This window comes from Leuresthes tenuis, unplaced genomic scaffold, assembly GCF_036924035.1.
Source record: "Leuresthes tenuis unplaced genomic scaffold, fLeuTen1.0.hap1 SCAF_6, whole genome shotgun sequence".
NCBI lineage: Eukaryota > Metazoa > Chordata > Actinopteri > Atheriniformes > Atherinopsidae > Leuresthes > Leuresthes tenuis.
The window spans coordinates 15,263,127-15,284,583 of record NW_027325360.1 but is presented as its reverse complement, the minus strand read 5'-3'; the positions used below and the strand labels follow the sequence as shown (position 1 = coordinate 15,284,583).

Below are 21,457 nucleotides of genomic sequence, written 5' to 3'. Positions count from 1 at the left end.
TGTCTGCTGCTTTCTCAAACAACAAAAACGCACTCAGTGAATGGTAAGTACTTCCCTTTCGAATTAGTTGCTGATGTGTTACGGCTTGTTGGGGTTTGGGCTTCGTAGCAGCTCGCTTCAACATTACTGAAAAACAGGATCTGTAAGAAAAAGCCCCTTCAGGTTATAAAGGCACCTTTTCGCCAAAGGCTTGGTTATTAGAAAATACGTGTTGACAAGTTTAGAGACGTTTTCCTACAATATATTGACAGGAACAAGGGAAAATAGCAAGCTGGGCTTGGAGCAAAATGTCTTTATTTCTTATGTAAATAACATTTATCTAACCAGTAAGGGTCTCTTGAGATCTAGAAACGTATTTATTAAGAGATATACGTGAATAAATCTACAAAGGCCCCCAACCATATATATATGCATATAGAAATTATGCCTTTGAATCAAAAACTCAATCTGCAAAGGGCTCCTAGCACTAACAGCTTCATACGTCTTTTTTCACTCGTCAAAAGGTTGCCACAGATTTCTTTGTACACAACAGTGCACTTAAGAAAGATAATAGATATTTCAAATGCTTCTGCATAGCCATCACTGAAAGCACAGGGAGCTAGTTTGGCCTCTCTCAGTAGGTACGAGTGCATTCTGCCCCCTTATCTTTCGAGAAGAGCAAATTGAGAAGTTGTCATTTTCAGCCAAAGATGAGAAATTGTGTTAGTTAGTAGGTTTACGGCTTTTGGAAGCTCTACACTGGCAGAAAGATGCGGCTCTGCTCACAAGTACTGGGCGCTGCCCCTCAGCAGGCTTCCACAAAGCCTGACAGTCAGAAGAAAATGGGCTTTTATGGATTTTAAAAAGCCTGAAGCTATATATTACAGACAGCAGCTGAGCTGAGAGGCCACATAACAGGCAGCACGAGATAAATATCGTACGATGAAAATACCGAGCTTGAAATAAGCATTATGTCCTCTTTAATATCCTGCATAGTTGAAGGATAATATGTGGTACCTTTTGTCCTTTTTTTGTTCATTTAAAAGAGACGTATTGGGGAATTCTTTCACAAGCAGACATGATATTCTGAAGTCCTAATGAATGGTCTGAGACACAGTGTAACGGCTCCCTTTCAGCCTTGCATTTTACAGCAGCTAGTTTTGGAGAACCGATTGAGCGCCTCCACCGCTCCTATTTGCCTCTTTTGAGACGGAAGGCACTACCCTGCAGATAGAAACCCCTAAGTAACATAGCGCAAAGCTTGCAGGTTGTAGGTGAGTCAAAAATACATGCTTGTGCGCAGTCACGGTCTGATTCTGCCGTTGCATGTCGGCTTGATTAACCCTTGGCTTTAGTGTAGGTCTGAAAGGATGCTTCACCAAAGTTCACAAGTTTGGTCTTTTTATGGTGGGTCGCAGTACACGCCTACTGATGCTGCATTCAGTAGCAAATGGATTTTTGAGATGGGTTTGAGATTCAAAGTGAATTATTGTGTAAGAAATTCTACACAGAGGTATTTGTTGTGTTTTTACTCTGTTGTTGGAGCAGTGTGAGCATCTAAGCTTAAGGTGGCTGATACGTTGTGTCATGACCTAGCAGTGGTGAAGCACTCTTCTGTTGTTTTAATGGCACCTCTGTACATTACTGCCACTTTGTGGTAGTAGGAATTACTACCATCTCCATAGCAATACGATAGCTGCATAAAGCGTTCCATTTCTTATGGTTCAGTTAGGTTTCAAAAAGTTTAAAAAAAAAAAAAAAATCGTCCATCCCAAGAATTTGGGATCTTTTCTCTATTTGTGGTGGATTACGTCAGACTATGTTTTGATTGAGTATGCTGAGAGTACAGCAAAAATGCTTACATGTTGCCTTCTGCAGTGAAACATTCTATGCTTCCCTTCCTGTCTGCTGCTTTCTCAAACAACAAAAACACACTCAGTGGATGGTAAGTACTTCCCTTTCGAATTAGTTGCTGATGTGTTACGGCTTGTTGGGGTTTGGGCTTCGTAGCAGCTCGCTTCAACATTACTGAAAAACAGGATCTGTAAGAAAAAGCCCCTTCAGGTTATAAAGGCACCTTTTCGCCAAAGGCTTGGTTATTAGAAAATACATGTTGACAAGTTTAGAGACGTTTTCCTACAATATATTGACAGGAACAAGGGAAAATAGCAAGCTGGGCTTGGAGCAAAATGCCTTTATTTCTTATGTAAATAACATTTATCTAACCAGTAAGGGTCTCTTGAGATCTAGAAACGTATTTATCAAGAGATGTACATAGAATTTGGAATTTCCTACCCCCAACACACAGTGAACGCTCAGTGGCATATGAGTGTCCCCAAACATATGAGCAGTGATGTGTAGAGTTGGAGTTTTTGAGTTGGCCATCACTTCAAACATCCAAATATATGCTTTCAAGCACATGAAAATGAAAGTTATTTTGTGGTATTATGTCTCAGTAATTCACAATTAGTTTGTCCAGCTTACTGGGAACAAAGTAAGATGTTTGTGTCGACCAACTCAAAAACAAGAAGAGAATCATAACATATCGACGTGTTATGGAAGGAACTAACTTAGACATTTCGCAGAGATCTGACCTGAATGCAGAGGTGTCACAAAAGAGGTAATTTAAAATGTTATTTTGCTTTGACTCAGCACGGAAACCTTTGATCATTATAGCTATTATTTTGTAATGGTGGTGGAAACTATGCCACGACAGAAAAGGGTAGCTAAGCTGAATTATTTCTCATCTCGCAATATGTTTGGCTCTCTGATAGGAAATAAGGCAGCCTGACAGTAACAAGAGGAACTGAGATGAAAAGTACAGAGACAACACACGTCCTTTTTTATCTTCTTACTGAAAACATATCCGAGACGGGGAATTTAAAACTGAAGTGTACATTGCCATTGTTTTTTTTTTTTTCACTCTCAGTTTACTTTAAAAAAACCAACATTTCACAATGTGAGCTCTGTGTCACACTGTGACAGCCAAGTACTGCTGCCTGTGATACACTCTCAGCTTAGAATAAGAACACATTATCATACACTTATGTTTACAAAGTTATGGTATAAAGCGTTTTTTATGCAAGTCCTATCTAATGAAACATAATGAGGGTGACAATTATCACAACATCATTTTATGATAATTGAATTTTTCGTCCTTTACCATCAGGGCTTTGGAATGAAAGCAAAGAAATGAAATATCCTCGACTAATGTGCAAGATAAACAATAAAGCGTCCTCAAAATGATTATTGCCTTTGGCTGCAGAAACTGCAGTTTTAACTGGGATGCACTGGCTTTAATTTGAAAGAAAAATGAGTCCTAAGTCAATCTGTAGTTGCTTTTGTGTCACTTGTCACCGGTGGCGCTCCAGCTTTGTATTCCAGTCTCATTTAAAATTGAAAAGTGACAGTGCGGCCTTAAAACATGCCCGTCATTAAATAACTATAAAGAAAATCACAAAGTTCTTGCATGACATTATAAACCGAGGAGAGCAACTTCTGTCAAGTTCCCTGAGGCAGTGAGCGTTGGTCGTGGACAAACTCACAGCAGGCTTTAAGGCTTAAAAGCGAGAACGCTCTAGTTTATTGAAATAATGCCTCAAGGCTTTCCTACAGGTTAAAAATATGGGATGAAATTTTCGATTGGTGCGGCTTGGCATTGTTCTCTGCAATAAGAAAGTGTAATGTGACACATGGGACCACTGTTGGATCTCTCCAAGCAACAAGAAATTGCGATATTAATTAGCACAAGTGTGCTCTGTTAACTCTCTGTAGTTTCTTCCCACAATAGGCTAATGTGGTGGTTCTCAGACTTGTTTTATAGGTTAACGTCACAGATTCCATTGGAGAGGATACGTTGACAGTCCCTGAAGGTAATAGATGCTATGTCAGAGAGATTAGAAGAAGAAGGAAGTGAATGCAGATGCAGACAGATCACAAAAAAAAAAATGAAACGTGCAGAGAGCAAGGAAGAGCAGTAAGGACACTGAGGTTAATCAGAAAGTTAACCCTGCCATACCACATTAGTTGTAGATGGTCTTCTTTTCTGTGTGTGGAGATTTCAGTTCGCCATCAAATTCCCCGCCTGCAGCTCGGCTTGTGCTCACTCTTTAGTCACAGATGCACTTTATGTCGGAGATGAGTTTAATGGCAGCATTAAGCATCCGTAGCCTCAGGTGCTGAATGCAGATGACTGCGCTGTGTCTGTCAGGTGGAAAAAAGGAGTGAGAAATGACGGTGATCATTCTCTCTTAGCTGTGCTATACTGTTTGTACTCCACTCGCACAGGCACACAAGCAGTCGCATTACACGCAGATGTCTGCATTTCACACATGTACACAGCCATAGACTCAAATTCAATTGTCTCCATAAATATGTTCCTTGTTGTCAGTAAAAATTTAATGAGGAGGGAGTCGACAGAGGAGACTGACTGCCTTTCTCAATGCATTTCAGTGTTTAAGTGTCCCTTACCATTATCATTCCTGAGACAATGCACTTCTTCCCCCCCCCCCCCCCCCGATGATTGACAAGGGTGCAGCCCACCACTTCCGACTGCTGCTAAAGATAATGTACTCGAATCCCACATTATTTATTTGACAAGCAGCCATTAATCGTCACTTGACACGCTAACTGAACATTATGCAAACCGAGGCATCAAAGTATGCATGTATGTGTGTGTCTAAGTTGCGTTGCTCTGCGTGTGCTGTTTATTGCCTGCGCGTGCACGTGCACGTGCATGCCTGCGCGTGCGAAGGCATGTGTCAGTGCTGGGAGCCAACGGCCTGGTAATAAACACCGGTGAAAATAATGAAAAGTCATAAAAAGACAGATAATTGGCTTTTTCAGGTTGGTGAAATGGATCACTTCTAATGCCGCTGTTGAGAAATGGCTTCCGAGAGGAGAGGGGTGATAAGTTGGACAGGTGGGGAGTGTAAAGTTAGAGAACGACGGGGTGAAAAACCTATATATTAAGGAAGGAGGAGACATGGGAAGAGGAGGGGAGAAAATATATGGCACAGAAGTGAATGAAGGAGAAGAGAATGAAGGATATGAGTGAGAAAGAACGGAGAGAACAAAGGATAGCGTGTACAATGGAAAGAATTGGGGAATTTTTTCATACATGCGTTTCAGTCCTTTATTAGTCTATTGAGAGAAAATCTCTTTGAACATACGTGACTGCACTTCAACCTGCTTGTTCATCTCTCTGCACCTTGGCTTGCTCGTGCAGTACCAGTTTTGGCCACCAGCTGGGGTAGTCGTACATCTCCATCAATTCAAATTAGGACTTTGGCCACCTGTATAATCCCTTAATTGACTACGGTCACACTGTGCTATTTTCTGCAATCACATACTGTGCATAACCTGCTCATAGGTTCAGTGTGTGTGTGTGTGTGTGTGTGTGTGTGCGTGTGTGAGGGGAAAAAAAGGGAGAGAGTTGAAGAGAAGAGAAATGGAGTGAGAGTGTCTGGCTACCAGCTCATGACAGTGAAAAGACAGATGACCCTGAGTAGAGGAACGGCCTCCCTGCCTGTATAACATCTATCATCACTGAACAGACTTGTCTTCCACTGTGCGGTGCACTTCCCTTTGTGTGTGTGTGTGTGTGTGTGTGTGGGTGTGTGTGAGAGATAGTATGGGTTGGGTAATTACCTACGGATGAGACTCGTGCTTAACTGGAAAACAACTGGACTCCCCTGTAGCTGCAGTCAAAATAGATATTCTCTGACCTGCTGATGCATGTATACACACACATACGCACTCACACACTCACATGGTCATGTTTTCATTACTTCTGGGGACATTTCCTTGATTCACATCCCTTTCCTGGAGAGAACCTTAACGCAAAACTAAGCTTAACACGCCATAACTTACATTATGTTTCCAAAATGTAGACGAGCTTTCTCATGTCCCCCACATGAAGACACACACATGCGGGGTACGAGTAGCCAATCTTCTGTAATGGCTCGGCCAAGAACTAGTTGGATCTTCTTTCCTTCACAGAACTAGTGTTTGAGTCGGTGTTTTGGTACATTTGGTTGAAAAAAAAAAAACCAGACCACTTCTGGGACAGCGTTCTTTGGGTAAATGAAACTGAGATGAATGTTAACCTGGGGAGGAAAAGATGATATAGAGGGCATGGAAGAGCTTATGAGCTGAAACATACATTAGTTTTTATAGTTGTAGCGGCAGTGTGACGGTACGGGCATGCATGGCTTCCTTTGTTTTTTAGAGTTTTTGGGGATATACTGTTTGCTAAGACTCAGCAAAATGCAACAAATTGGATTGGACAGGCCTTCACACTGGAGATGGACAGTGACCCAAAACATATTGAGAAAGAAAACCGGGACTTTTTGAAGGTAAAATTTGAATATTCTGCAATGGCTGAGTCAGTGATCTGAGCTCAAGCCAGTCGAGCTGCACTTCACTTGTTGAAAAGAAAACTAAAAGCAGCAGAAAGCCCCCACAAAGAAACAAAAAAAACAGCCGCGGTAAAGGCCTGAAACAGAACCTCAAAGAAGGGAAAAACTATTTCTTTGCGATGTCCACGGATTCCAGACTTTAGGATGTCATTGTCTACGACTGATTCTCAAGTATTTATTTGATATTTATTATCATACAATTAATGAAATTCCATCAGTTGGCAAACTTTGCTGCAGAGTTGAACGTTTTTCAGATTTTAATGACTAAACTATCTGCATATGTTAGTTCAGATTGATGTTATAATTATGTTTGAATATAGTCTTAAGTGAAAAACAGATTGGTACAGAATGACACCACATGCCAACCTGACTGCATTGTTGTCAAATTCAAGGATTTTACTTTGCTACAATAAAGGGAGATGGCTAATTAGCTGCTGAAACCATCATTTCATTTAATTTCCACTGCCACAGACAGCATGACAAAGAAATGAGTTTTATTCCTACTTTTTAATGAATACTGTCCACAATAAAACAGTTTACTGTGGACAACCCTCAGTTGCTCAGTTTTAACAGCAATACTCAACTCTTAGTCTCCCGAGAGAGTAAATGCTGCGCATTAGGACACCGATTTTTCTTTTTTATTCGATGAGAACTCCTCTCCCACTCATTTCCCTGTTGCTCTGTGGATTCGATTGGGTGAGAGAAGAATTCAAACCTTAAACCCCAGCGTAAAAGCCAGAGAAAGGCTAAGAGTTTCACACAAGAAGACGCACGTATGCAGAAAAACGAAATGAAAAAAAACTACCGTGTGACAGAAAAAAACGCTGCACCGTCACCGTGATCATTTCTTTTCTTATTTTTTTTTTTACTCTCGACTCATCCCACCTGAATATCAGGGTGGAAAAAAAAAAAAAATTGGGAAAGTTCACTGTATCCAAAGATGCCAAAGTTGATAGAAACCCCCACAGCTCCTTGACAGACAGCACTCACCTGTCCTCCGAAGACTGCCTGTTTCCCCGACATTTGTCGGAGGTACTCAGCAGAATCCCCAGGGGGACACCTTTCGGCTTTGATACTGCTTCTGTTTAGCGTGGCGGTTGTCAAAATCAAAGGGGTAAAAAGCGAGGGTGTAAAGAGAGAATTGCCGCGATGGAAGACAAAGGCTCAGAAAAGAAGGTAAGTTGGAGCTGGATAAAGGAAGGGCAGCACGGAGAGCGAGTTAAAGGTGTTAAGATTCACGAATAGGGAGGATGAATAGGAGGGTTTGACAGGAAGCTGGGGGGAAAAGGTGCAGGTCCATCCTTCCATTTTCTTTATCCAGATCAGGGTCACAGGGAAAAGGGGCACGTATGATAGTGGAAAGACGAAAGAGGACTGGGATGGTAAACTAGAAGAAGAAAGTATGAAGGAGCAATTCAGCCCGACCTTTACAGTAGATGTCCTTTTAAATGGCTTGTGGTGATTGATATTTTTCTGATATAGTCTTGTTTTGCTCCCAAATGGTTTTCCAGGATAACTTACTGTCTGACTTAACACTCCTCTCCATCGTTGCAATTTTTCTGAGAGAATGGGACAAAAGGCCTCTCATTTCCTCCTAAATGGCCATCAGTCAAAGCGTACATGTTCTCTTGATGATAAAGAGATGCTCTGGCCTGTTACTATCTCAGCCCGTCTTTATTGCCGCCTCGCCCTCTCTCTATCCTCTTGTTATGCAGACTGTGAACTCAGAGGTTGTTGGTGTGCTTTGCAGACAGAAGGAGTGGTATTTCTCAGCTCACCTTTTGAAAATGTCATAAAGAAGTTAAGATGCACACTCCCTCTTTATGCTCTTCTGTCAAAATATCACAACCGGGAAGGTAAATGTTAATGCCAGAGTTAAGTCCATGAAACATATTCAATTAATCTGTTGATTTGATTTGAATCGCTTTCCACTTACTTGATATGTGAAAGGATGTGCTTCTGAAAAAGCAAACATATTTTCTTCATTTTGTAGAGTTGCTTACTGTTTGAAGTGCTGCTCCTTCAGAGCACAACAAAATGGAGACTCAACAAGCTATTGGTGTGTGTGTGTTTTTTTTTTTTTTTAGGCATTTTAACACTTTAAAACAACCAATACAGGGAGTAAATGGCCGTCTAAAACTGTGTTTTAATGGTGTCAGTGGTTAAAAGACTCATTAGATGTTTAAATGTGCAAATGTCATGAAATACCGATCAGTCGCTGAACTTCTATTTGTCTTTGCCCATTAACACTTTTCTAGTCACACATTGTACTCAGAAAAGAGTCTTCTTGAGATTTTCTACATTTTCATTCTTCGCCAGCCAGACAGCTGATGATGCCAGGTCACTTTTAAAAGGGCATTAATTACAGCCGTGAATGCATGCAGTGCATGTCTGTGTTAAACTGCTGCTGGTACCCGCGATCCGATGTGAAGTTGCATCATCATTAAAAAATGTTTTAAAAAAAAACGAACCAAAGTAAACTGTTTCGATTGTTTTCCAAATGCTTTGGACATTTTATATGTATGAGTGGAAAGCATCGAGCACAAGTGGAAGTGCAAAGCAAAGCACTCATCGACTAGAATATGAGGATGTAGCTGTCCCCGTCGAGCCTTTAAAACGTGCTCGTAGTCTCACAAACTGAAAGAACAATTAAAGCGGACCCCAAACAGAAAACAATGACAGTTCTGATGTCATTCTGGGATTTAGCTTCGGTGCTGTCTGGAAGTCAAAAACGGGGAAAGATCCTTGTGATACTTTGCAACAACTGTGCTGTAGGTGCTGAAGGTGAGACAAATAACACGAGCGGGAGACCAAAGACAATCATCTCCAGAGGCCAGTCGATTCTTTAATGGGCTGCGCTTTGAAATGGGACAGTTGATTAAAACAATGGTCATGTTGATTTCCGTCCTGTTGTTTGTCTTCAGGCATTTGATTCCAGCGGGAAAACTGTTGCTATAAGATATTGATGTTCCTGCTTCAAGACGAGATGCTATTGCACCAAGTTGGCACACAGTGTTGGTCTACGTACTGCCAATTTTTTATGTTTCAGGTCATGTTTAAGCGTTTTTTTTGTCAGTCACATATGAAATCCCACAAATTCCTGGGATACCTGGAAACAGCTGTTGTTTTCACATTGCTGTGTAATCTATCATAAACACCTTCAGTACCCACCAAAGGCAGATATGAGAACAGCGGGGAGAGGTGAGGAAAGGTCAATGATCATGTTTTCACGCTGGTTCATGCTAACATTAAATTTCTCGATTTCTCCTCCAGGGAACCAAGCCGCCCGACCAGCCTGCTGCCTGCTGAGTGGAGCACAGGCCTGGGATTAGGTAGGGAAGATGAGCCTTTACCCCCAGGGTTGGAGACTCTCCCACTCAGACTAATGCAGCAGGACTGTACAGCTGTTAAGACCTTGCTTCTCAGACTGAGACGGACGCTGCAGGAGGTGGGTCATACATATTTACACAGCGTGAGCAGACAGGCTCTTTTTGACAAGGACTTTTGCAGGAATGAAGGAATTAAAAATGAATTAGAAGACGACATGGAGGGCTGCTTTATTCTGGCACTCCCCGTGCGTGACTGAAAAAGAAACTTCTCAAAAACTTCTCCTATGAATTTGTAAATGCATCACATCGTTTTAAACCAGTAAGGGCAAGCAGTGTGTAAATGACAAATGCCAGCTGATCTGGAGCCAATACGCAAAGTGCTTTTCTCAACATCTTTTTCACCTCTTGTTTTAGCCATTTTTATGAAATCTCGTCAGAGTGGTTTCTTTCCCAACTTTAAAGGATCTCTGTCATTTGCTTTGTGTGGTTGATTCACTCAGGTTCTACATTTTGAGGAGGACACCGGAGACTTTTTGTGAATGTTTGGAACCCTGGAAAATTACGTTCTCACTCTTCTAGACGTCATTAACTGTAATGGTCACTCAGAACGGCACTGAGATATTGCAGTAGCTTCACAAGGTTTAACTGTATAGACCAGGGAGCCATATTAACAATGCAGTCATGCTGTCTCTTCAGCTGAACTGCTCAGATCCTTGTTTTAAAATGTTAAAACATTTAATGATTCCACCTACTGATATTCTTTTGAAGAGCAGGATGATGCAGTTCATATGAATTATGAGCCACACATTGCCGCCTTAGTTTCACATTGTTGTCGAAACCCCTGGCAGAAGGACAGTTGCAGCTAGTTTTACAACGACGGAGGCTTCAAACGATGGATTGGAGAAGATTTGTGAGGACATCTTTAATAGGAGCAGTTATTTTGAGGCGTGTATTGATGTTTCATAGTGATCTACACGGATGACTGATACATACCAAATACTTTGCGTCAGTGTTATAAAAACCCAAACTCCTAAATAGAAATATACAGAGAAGACCTCTGTAAGAGTGACTAGATCTTTCAGAAAAAAAAAAAAAAGCACACAGATCAAAGCTAGCAGCGGATTGCAGTTGGCAGAGGCATGACTACAGCTTTCTCCTGATCCCTTTGCTGTTCATCTCTGTTTCTCTGCCAGGAGCCCCGTGAAAGAGACACAAGAACACAATTAAATAATTATTTGCGGAGCGACATTAAAGCTATGATGTAGTGCAAGAGTAATAGGGGATACACAGCAGTACGACAGAGAAAATAGGCTTTGCCCTCTCTGCTGTCCTTATTGTGCGAGCCTTTCTTAGCTCTCACAGGGTGAGAGGCAGGGCACACCTTGGGGAGGTCGTCATCCTTAACAGGGCGAACACAGAGACAGCCTAGACAAATATAGACGTTTTGCTTATCAAAATCACAGGGGAATGTTCTTCATTACACAGACACATATGACCATAAGCCAAATAATACGGATTATTATAGGTATCTGATGTTTACTGTGTATCGCAGATGTCAAAGTAGCACTTTAGCCAACCACGCTGTGTTCTTAAACGATTTTCCTTTCACCACTTTATGCTGTCGGCTGCACGGAGGAACTTTTCTAAACTGCCACTGTCTATATTGCTGTATAACGCAACGATCCCCATTTGTCAACGTCCGGCATGGATTCCAGCTAAACTGAGATGGCTCATTTATTACAGCGCCTATTCTCACAGCCGTTGTGGACACAGTGCTGTATCCACTAGGCCCAGGTCCAATCGACTCCAACCCCTGAGGCAGCTGCTGTTCAATAATCGGCTTTGGCAAATAATAAAATAAAAACGTAGTCATATGGGAGCAACTGGGCTGCCATTAACGTTTCTAAACATTTTGGTGGACTCACCTACTGCTCAACCCTGTGTCGTACTGTAAATAGAGTTGTGAAAGAGATGAGCTCAGTGGAAAGTAGAGTCTTTTCACTGAGCTCATCTCTTTGCTTGCCCTAGAATGAAATAACATGACAAGAGTTTTTTTTAGAATGGGGCTGACTTTCTCCAAAAAGGCAAACGCCAATGAGAGGGAGAGAGAGCACGAATGAATCTCCCTTTTCTTTATTTGAAGGTTTTCATTTCTTGATTTAAGTCGTGTGAATGTGATTAAAGGTGTGCACCAACTACAAAACCTACTTTCCTTTCTAAGGCCATTCATCATCTGTACACATTCGGTTTCAGTGTGGTGCACGTCATTAAATTCATGGCTCCCCAGCAGCCAATTCTTAAATCTGAGAGAGGCTTTTAACTGAGCCACATCTAATTGTGAGGACAGTTGTGTGTTAAGGCCTGTGGGACAGGGGTGACCTTAAAGAGAATGTGTTTGTGTTTTAGAGAGAGAAAGAAGGAGTGATGCTGTGTGTGTGTGTGCACAGGGGTGTCAGTGAGTGCACGCCTGTCTCTCTACATAGGGAAAGGCATTGATCACTGATGACACATTGAGGGCCTGGCGCCATAGCACACCTATAATTCTGATAGGGAGGTGTGTGTCTTTAAAAGGTCAGCCAAACCAATAAACCATCAAGTTTATGCTGTGCAAAGATTTGGGCTCCGATGTTTCTCCGAACTTAGTTCAAGTAGCTCAAAACTGCTATATTATCAGAACCTCGGCCTAAATAGCACATTTTTACAGCAGTCGGTATGGTCATCTCTTCTGAAAAGTGGCACATAAATCTGTCAAAGTTCTGCATGTGGCAAGAAGTAGAGCTTATTGGAAATCCAGCTGTGTTTAGAGCGTAATGAACCTCTTCACCTTTCCCATTTCCTCACTTGCTTTTGTCATGTAGTCCTGTCATGTCATTACTATGCAGCTTTACATCAATATCAACAGTCCTTGGCTGAATGCCTGATTTTGTCCTCTCCTGCTTTCCCATCTGTCCCGTTATAATCCCCCCCATGTGACATTTAGACCAGCACCTGCTCTTTATAGAAGTTTGTCCGTGTGTCCATCTATGCATGGGACAGCATGTGCATTCACCGTCACATGGATGCATGTCTGCATGGAGCCTCCTGTGTGTGTGTGTGTGTGTGTGTGTGTGTGTTTTGGAACCCCTCTAACTGGCCCTGCCTTCTGTTGTTCTTCGCCAAAATGTGTCTGATCTTAACTGATCTTCGAAAAAACACAGAGATTATCTAAGAACCCAGTTGAAATAAACTAGAGCCGTCTCACTCATCTCTGCATTTTGTGAAAAGAAAGCCTATTCCAGCCGAGATCAATAGAAAATACATTTAGCGTTGTCGGTCAGATAATCTTCACAAAATACCAGGAAGAGTTGGAAGAAAATGCTGAAACATTTTTAGCAAAATGCCTCCATTTATTTCCCAAACCGAAGCACTTATTGAGACTCATCCTGTAAGAGTCTTGCTGTGCATGTTATCATAAGTTATCATCAGTATTATGCATATCACACACATCTTCTTGGTGACATTCTTAAGTTTGTGGGTTTGTGTCTTTCAGAGCACAGAGACAAGTCCTGCCAGCAGTCTCCAGTCTCTGCCCATCAGCCCTTGCAGTGAAAGGTCTCTTCCATTTAAGGTACCCTAAAGCACATCATTTTATCCCATTCTTCTGCACATTATTGCATCTGTTCATGTCAATTGTAAACAGGGGGGGGGGGGGTCGCTCTTTCAAATGTGCTGTGCAGAAAGGCAACACAGCACAGCGCATCGCTCAACCAACTGACTTAGTCAGTTTTTGCGTCTTGTTGAATTCATGTAGCGGTAATTAACTGACAGCGAAGTCTTATGAAGTCTGACGTTGCTGTTAACACTGCCCCTCAGGGCATTGTGTAGTCCAAAAGCAAGTATTGCATGGCAGCCTCGTGACTACGTAGCTTTTTCAGCATTAAAGACGTTTAATCCTTTGTGAAAATGTAAAAAAGTTGCAAATGAATTAAAAATGAACAACTGTGACAGTGAACTTATGTCTGTGGAGAACTCATATAATGTGTGTCTATATTCTGCCTTCAGTGAGCAGTCACTGACAGTTCCCCTCTACAGCAGTCGCTCAGGTTCATCTCACGATTTCAGTGAAATGAAATGAAGTGCGCAGCAAAATGAAGCACACTTCATCTTTTTAAGCATATTAACAGGACGCTTTAATATTTTTATATGGCTTGTATAAAACATGAGCCCCGTTGTCACATATCAGCTGCAGCTCATGGTTATTTATGTTTACCTGCTGATTAGTTTCTCTGTTGATTAGAGTTCGTTTGGTATTCAAAGATTTAGAAAATGGCCTCTAAAATCTTCAGTCACTGATTTCTAATGTTGGCGGCAAACTTGTAAAGTGTCTAAATTGCCAGCGTATTCAAAGGGAGAAAGGAGTAAATGCACACATTATAGAAGGCGGAGCTAGGACATTTTGCTTGAAAGATGCCATTTATTTCGTTCACAAAACAAAGCATCTAATCTCTTTTCTCTGTACAATTAGATCTGTAAAAAAACCACAGCACAACAGCTGTTAAGCTCCTCGAGCCATTTCTATATAAAATGCAATTTTTAGTCGATCGAAAAATAATGAGAAAAGTTACTTTTAATTCTGTCTGATAGATATTGAGGAGTGAAAATGACAATTGTTTTCCAGAGAATAGTCAAGGGTCAAGTTTGTTTATAGAGCACATTAACAACAGCCTCCGTTGCCCAAAGTGCTGTACAGTCTGAAAACAAAGAACGCCCAATGAGAATAAAATATAAACAGAATAGAAATGTGAAAAAGGTCAAGATGAATGTGTTTAACGGTGTTAAAAAGTCACTGCAAAGAAATGACTCTTAAGTAGGGACTCGCCCTGACAGTGTCTGAGCAGCTCTGATATGAAGAGGCAGACTGTTCCATAATTTAGGAGCAGCCGCTGAAAAGGCTCTGTCACCCCTGGTTTTGAGCCAGGAAAATGGAAAAAGAATGAATTATGATGATAAGAAACGTGGAAAAACGTCGGCAATCCAGTTTTGTACTTGAGCGAAACTCATTTTTTGCATTCCACTTCTGCAGTCGGCCCGTTTGTTGAGCCAAAACTCCCTCGCGGTCATTAGATTTAGTTTCTTGGGGAGCAAGAACCACAGACCCCCTGTTGTTCTTTTGTTCACAAATGTATCCCTCGAACTTTGTTTCGACCACCTTCCATAAACAGTGAGACATTTCACCAAAGTGACATTTTTCCCCCAGTTTATCCACGGAGTACAAAATGTTTTCCTTGACATCCGCTGTCGTGCTTTTACATCGCCACTACATACTCACACGAGCCACAACATCACTTGGAGTGAGTGAAGTAAAAGAGAGCACAGCAGTCTGTCTGTGATTAAGAGTATGAAACTTAATCCTCCTTTGATCCGTGTGCCTCCTTCAATTTCAGCCTTATCTTAACAATTAACAGCCTTTTTTCCACACCAGCTCCTAATAAATCACGAGGAGATCAAATAGGAAGAAAGATAGCGGTGCTGCGGCATCACGTGTGGCGTGGAGAGGGGTTATAAAAGAAATGGGTTGCGAAATGAGTAATGAAAAGTCAGAGAGGGAGGGTATAAATTGAATGAGAGGGGGGGCAAAGTGCACTGCCTGCCTTGACAGGCTCCAGACGCCCTCTCTCAACCAAGTCAATCAGAGCCGTGCGATCTGGATAAGATTTATTAATCTCTGTAGGGAGCATGTGTGTGAGCAGCGACTGAAGCGTCTGCCTGCATGTCAGTGTGAGAGCTGGGTTTAAGTCTACCAAGGGAGGGCATTTGGAAAGCTTCTCCCTGAGACCTAGTTAGGTCGCTGCAGAGTTTTGTTAGACTGTCAGAGGAGCGAGCACAACTCTGTGATGCTTTTTTTCCCCCTGCATTACACGGTATTGCATTTCCTTCAGGTGCCTCAGCAGACAAATGTACGCGGTCATACAAGACTTTTAAGACACGATTCAATCAAAAAGAGCCACACAGTACTCATACGCTGCCAGGAAATACTAAGTGTGTACCGCATTTTCCGGAGTAAAAGTCGCATTTATTTAGAAATTTATTTAAAAAAATCGAAGACCAAAAACAGACGTTTAATGTGGAAAGGCAAGTTATTTCCGTGAGGGGGACCTCGTCCATGTTGATAATATGATCCGGTGACACCTGCTTTTCGATGAACTTACAGAAAGTGTTGACCTGGGCTGGGACACACCGTTGTCCGTGCTCTGATAGGGAAGCGGTCGCGTTGCATGAAGCGGTTACACCAAGAAGGCCTGCCTGCAAAGTCCTTCGCATTCATCTCCTTGGCAAGTACCAGAGCGTGGAAACGTAACTGCAGCGCTGACGAGCCTCTCCCCGCAGTACGTTGTTCAAGCACCCACCTGTGGACTCGTCGCTCCAGCTCTGGCCATCTCGCTTTCAGCCCACGATCAGCTTTCTTTGTTTTCCTCACTGCAGTGAGAGGAACCTCTGCTTTTCGCCAGTCCCTCACAAGTGTCCTCACTCGCTCCAAGCTTTCTTTCTGCTGCACGGTTACCGTTTTCGGCCACGTGTTTTCCCACCTGCAGTCTTCAGTCTGCAGAATAGACTTTCTTTTTTGGCGGCATTTTGTTTGTGTTCAGTCTTTTTCTCAGTTGTCTTTAAGTCAATGTTTCAGTGGTACAGGAGCAGCATTTAGTTTTCACAAGCCAAGAGTGTCCTCTCTTAGCTGTAGGTGGCAATGTTTACTCCTTGGTTCAAGTCAGTCAGGATGAATTAACATTTCAAAAACATGTTATTATATATATTTTGATATATAAGTCGCACCGGACTATAAGTCGCAGGACCAGCCAAACTATGAAAAGTTGAGTGCGACTTATAGTCTGGAAAATACGGTACATCTGCCCTAAGCATGTGTGAGTGCACTGGTATCTGTGTTGTGTGCTGGTATGTCTTATATTTGAAATGACAAAATGCGGACATGTTGTTTCCTTGGGATTGTCGCAGTGGATTAGTTTGTGTGCATTGATTTGTGTGTGTGTGTGTGTGAGAGAGAGAAAGAGGCTGCCCTCCTTACTGACCTACATGGAGTATCAGTGGCAGCTGGATGATAAGGAAAAATTAAAAAATGTAGGGTGGGACACAGCACGAAAGCAGCCGCTAAGGCTTAAACTGTCTTCAAATATGCATATGAACAGACAGAAGAGGTGGTCGGAAGGAAAAGTGGCATCAGATAAGAGAGTTTTCATTAGGAACAAAAAAAAAAAAACATGCTCCGTTCAAACCGTCTAAATATGTTCTGCAGACCAGATGTGAAAGATCCTGAGGCTGATCATTAAATAACAAATTTACAGGATGGTTTTTGTTTTTTCTTTGTGTGATTTTTGTCTGTATTTGTTGTGTAAAAGGAGCACACCGAGGAGCAATGGAAGAGCGAGGCCATAGCAAGCCACAGACTTCACTGAAGTGTGGACACACTGAACTTGGTGGAGGCACCTTAAACCTTAATGGTTGCCGTGTTTGGCTCCACCCCAAATCTATGTGCTGTAGGTTGTCAATCGTCTTCTCACACTGTACTGAATCTGTACTAAAGCAATGTTTCCTGAGGACTCACCGCAGTGCGGATCCTACACGTCTCTGTTATGTGTTGAACATTTGACACCTGCTGACTGTCACAGTCTCCATTACTGCCCTATGACTGTGAGGTTTTGCACTCCTGACACAGACACACCTCCCTGCTTGTTCTGTGTAGAGTCAGTGGCAGAGAGGAGCGGGCAGCAGCACCTGTAACACAGCTTCCTTCTTGTGCTTTGTTACCTCAACAGGTCGCTCAGAGAGGAAATGAAAAAGAGACACTCTGCCACTCCTGCCTCATGCACTGTCATTGCCTATAGTTTATGATCAGATGTCTAAAAATGGTTTCCTTGATAGCCCCACAAAATGATTTCCCAGATATTTAAATCATATTACCGGCTTTCGTTTCTATTTGATGTTGATAAGAATGCAACTTATGAATATGCATTTTTTGCATTCATTCATTTATTTATTCTGATTAGAAATTAGACGATTCGCTGCATGCTCTGCAGCTGTTCACATGTAACCAAGAGAGAAACTCAGAGATTAAAGAGCGGGAAGGGAGCAGCCCCAGCTGAATGGACTGAGCTTAGACGGTAGGCAGAAAGAGGCAGAAAGAGGCAAAGGTTAACCTTTGACAGAGCCCAGTGCACAGGCAAAAAACATAAAGATGGTGAGGGCATGTTACATGAGCTGAAGCTAAATAAGAGGATAAACTTGCAATCCTGAGAATAACACTGCAATAACAGTGCAAAATACTGAGGTGAACTTTGATGAGGGAGCGAGGCTCTGGTGAAAATATGGGAGCTATACTTGTCAAATGTACGTGTCTTTCAGTTTGATTCCATTACCTTAGACAGGAGAAAAAGGGGCAAAACAGATTTAAAAAGCACAGGAGAAAGTGAGGGAGGGCGAAAACAAAGGAACGGTTTGATGTGGAAGGAGGTAGAGAATAATGGGAGGAAATCTGAAGAAGAAAAAGAGGGAGGGTGGGAGGAAGAGAGTTTGTCCTGGCACTCCAGAAAACGACTCTGCGGGTGTAAAAATAATCTACGGTAGCCACCTGAGAGGCTGCAGTGTCACAGTGCGCCCTAGTTTAATTTAAACCCGATGCATATGACACGGTTTTTTTTTGTCCCAGTTAAAGTGCTTTACTGTATTTGAGAAGAAAGAAGGAGAAAAACCGCGCTGGAGCTGCCGCCAGACGTATATTCCAAGCAACAGAGTGTTAATAATAAAAAAAAAAAAGAAAAAAAAAGTCTGGAACTTTAGTGTCAACAATGTCGAACTGACATTTGTGTACTTTCATCCTTGTTTCAGCAGACAGCAGACACGAATATCTTCTTTTTATAGTGAAACGTTTATCATTGTGTCAGATGCTGCATAATTAGAAATGAATAATGTATCATTCTGGTGACTGAATTTTTAATTATAGACAGCTCCTCACAGCGATGCGCAAGATGAGACGGCAAAAGCAGCGAGTGCTTGTAGGAAAAACATGGAGGTATTGAAGTTTTATTTGAACACGAAACAAACTCTGGCAGTCGAGTAAAACACGGGCTGTCATGGCAACACACACACACACACACACACACACACAGAGTGTACAATAAAAAAGTAAAGCTGTAGAATAAAACAGGCTGACACGATCCTTGGTCTTTTTCACTCTCCATCTCAGAGTCTTGTTTGACTGTCTCTTTCCAGATAACCTTTTCTTCAAACATGGTTTCTCTCCCTCGTCTGAGCCTTACACTAAAAGCTGGGATTGGGCGGCTTCTCACGCTCACTGCCACAAATTGAAATGTCTTGATGGGAGAAAAGAGACTGTGATTTGATTAGAAGAGTTCCCAGGATTCAATACCCTGGATTCCAAATCGGTTTCTCAAAATCCACTTAATATACAATCAAAAACCTTAACAGTGAAATTTGAATAGACCTCTTTAAATAATTCATTAATCGAGCATCTTATAAAGCCTTCTCAGTCTCGGGCGGGTTGCAGAAAGACAAGTTAGATTGATCTGCCTGAAAAGTTTTCCCCCCAGAGTTTTAAACCGTCATATGTCAGTGTTCTATTTTTTTTATTTGACAAAGAGTAAAAAGTAGAATAACACTTTTTCACACACGCATACAGCCTCTATATTTACATTCAGCCTCTATATAAACACTTTCTGGCATTTTCCCAGGAGTTATATGCTTTCTGTTACTTTGAATGAAGCTCAGCAGCTTGGTAAGCTGTGCTTTTAAGTTTCAGAGGAGCCCAGATTCGCTCAGACACATAGACAAGTAATTACACATGAGTACCTTTACAAATGCATTTATATGTTGTCATTTGGCAGACGTTCTTATTCTAGAGTGACTGACAAGTGAGGAACAACAGTCAAGCTTCAGTGCCGCACGAATCCTTGGCATGAAGATTAAGTACCGAATCTGTTTAAATGACAGGAAGAACATGCAAAGAGTTGCAAAGTAAATGCAGAGGAAGACTATATCTGTTAAGGGGAAGTCTTGTAAGTTTTTGGGAGGCATTTTTTTGTAAGCTGCAACAGGATTGGAGATCTGATCATAATTCGTTCATTCATTCTGGTGTGAACCAATGCACTCAGAGCTGTGCTCCTGTACAGAAGCCCGCTCAAGGCACAGGTCAACCTGAGCTATGAACAGGGCTCTGGTTTCGGCCCCCAATTGGATTTAGTGTTGTATTCAATTTAGTATAGTCGTAAAGATTTGTCTGTGACTTCTTGTGTGTGCAAGAGGAAATTAAGTAGAAGTCCAGTATTTCACTGCCTCATTTTCATTGTCCTCTGTACCGTATTTAGCGCTATATGTCCCAACTGTAAGGCAATCAGGTGGCTTTTGCTACTTTTCTGCATGTCGAAGCAGTTGGCATCTGTATTCTAATATAAAATGCATCAACGCAGCATTATTGGTTTGACAGGGAACTTTTTCTGTTTGCTTGTGTGCTGATGTAAAGAAACGTGAATCTGAATGTCCAAAGCTGGCGAATGATTTCCTTCTTCAGATAGATTAGTGACTTGGATTCAGCGAACAGCCGAGGGGATTCACACAGAACGGGGTCTCGTTTTCATGATTGAGGATTTTGAAAATGTGCAATTGACTTGAGTGTACATTTAGTGTTTTTAATCTCTTCTCTTTCTTTACAATTAAGTTGCTGTCGATCAGTCAAGTCATGAGAAAATCGTAAGTCACAAAACAAAATGAACAATATTAACAACTTCTGAATCGAAATGTGAAGCAAGTTCCACATAATACAGAGCGATACAATAGAAAAGCACCCATATACGACTGTACAGTCGGTGCATAAACATAACTTCATCTGCATTGATGCCCTTGGTTGAAAACTAATGGGGCTGAAGCCTATTTTCTGGACATTTCTGAGTTAACAGAGGTTCCAGCTGAATTCTGTGGATGTAGAACATTCCAACAGAAGAAGCATCTCACAAGAAAAAGTTGCTACTGATGTTTTTTTTTTTTTCTTTCTTAATTTTGGAGTAATCAGGAGATCTGTATTTTATCATCTTAAAGGTCTTACAAGTATTTGAGGAGTTGTTAGAGGTGATAAGTATAAGGGCACAGTCTGTGTAATATTAATAAGAAGCTGCTCCAGTACAGTATGTTCAGAGGACTAGTGCAATATAATAAGAGCATAGATGATGTGATTAAATTCTCTACTTACGGTTGGTATCCTGACAGCAGTATTTTCAAATTGTAACTTGCTGACGTTTGACAGATTAGACAAATATTAGACAAACACTTCAAGAAATGGAGAGCTTCGTGCTATATCTGTTTGTGCTCGTATCTATGGGATTGCCACTGATTCCTTTTCACACGTTTATGAATAGAAAGGTAATGTGAGATGCAAGAGATAAGAACATAACGATGTTTATATTCCCGTCACAAAGACCAAGGGTCTATTCACATGATAACATGAGATGAGCACATCCATTCCACACACCACAAGTAGAGTGAGTATAACCAACATTTAGGAATACGAGACGTTCCTAATGTGGCTTAAATCAGCTAATAGTGACCGTTAGTAAAGCCAAAAATCATACATTTGTTGCAGTTGACTTAATTCAGTACTTTTCTGACTATATCGTGTCCTCAGAACACACACAAGTAATTTTTGCTCTGTGTTCAAGTGCACGTCTGATT

General features: G+C 41.6%; 1 protein-coding gene across 2 annotated transcripts in view; it reads left to right on the top strand.

Moving 5' to 3' along the window:
- ccser1 (coiled-coil serine-rich protein 1) overlaps positions 1 to 21,457 on the top strand; it is a 106,008-nt gene that overhangs the window by 23,028 nt on the left and 61,523 nt on the right. For both annotated transcript variants that reach the window (XM_072387781.1, XM_072387782.1), the window contains exons 7-8: positions 9,672 to 9,846; positions 13,257 to 13,334. In XM_072387781.1, the coding sequence (XP_072243882.1) occupies positions 9,672 to 9,846; positions 13,257 to 13,334 (253 nt within the window). The remainder of the gene's footprint in view (positions 1 to 9,671; positions 9,847 to 13,256; positions 13,335 to 21,457) is intronic.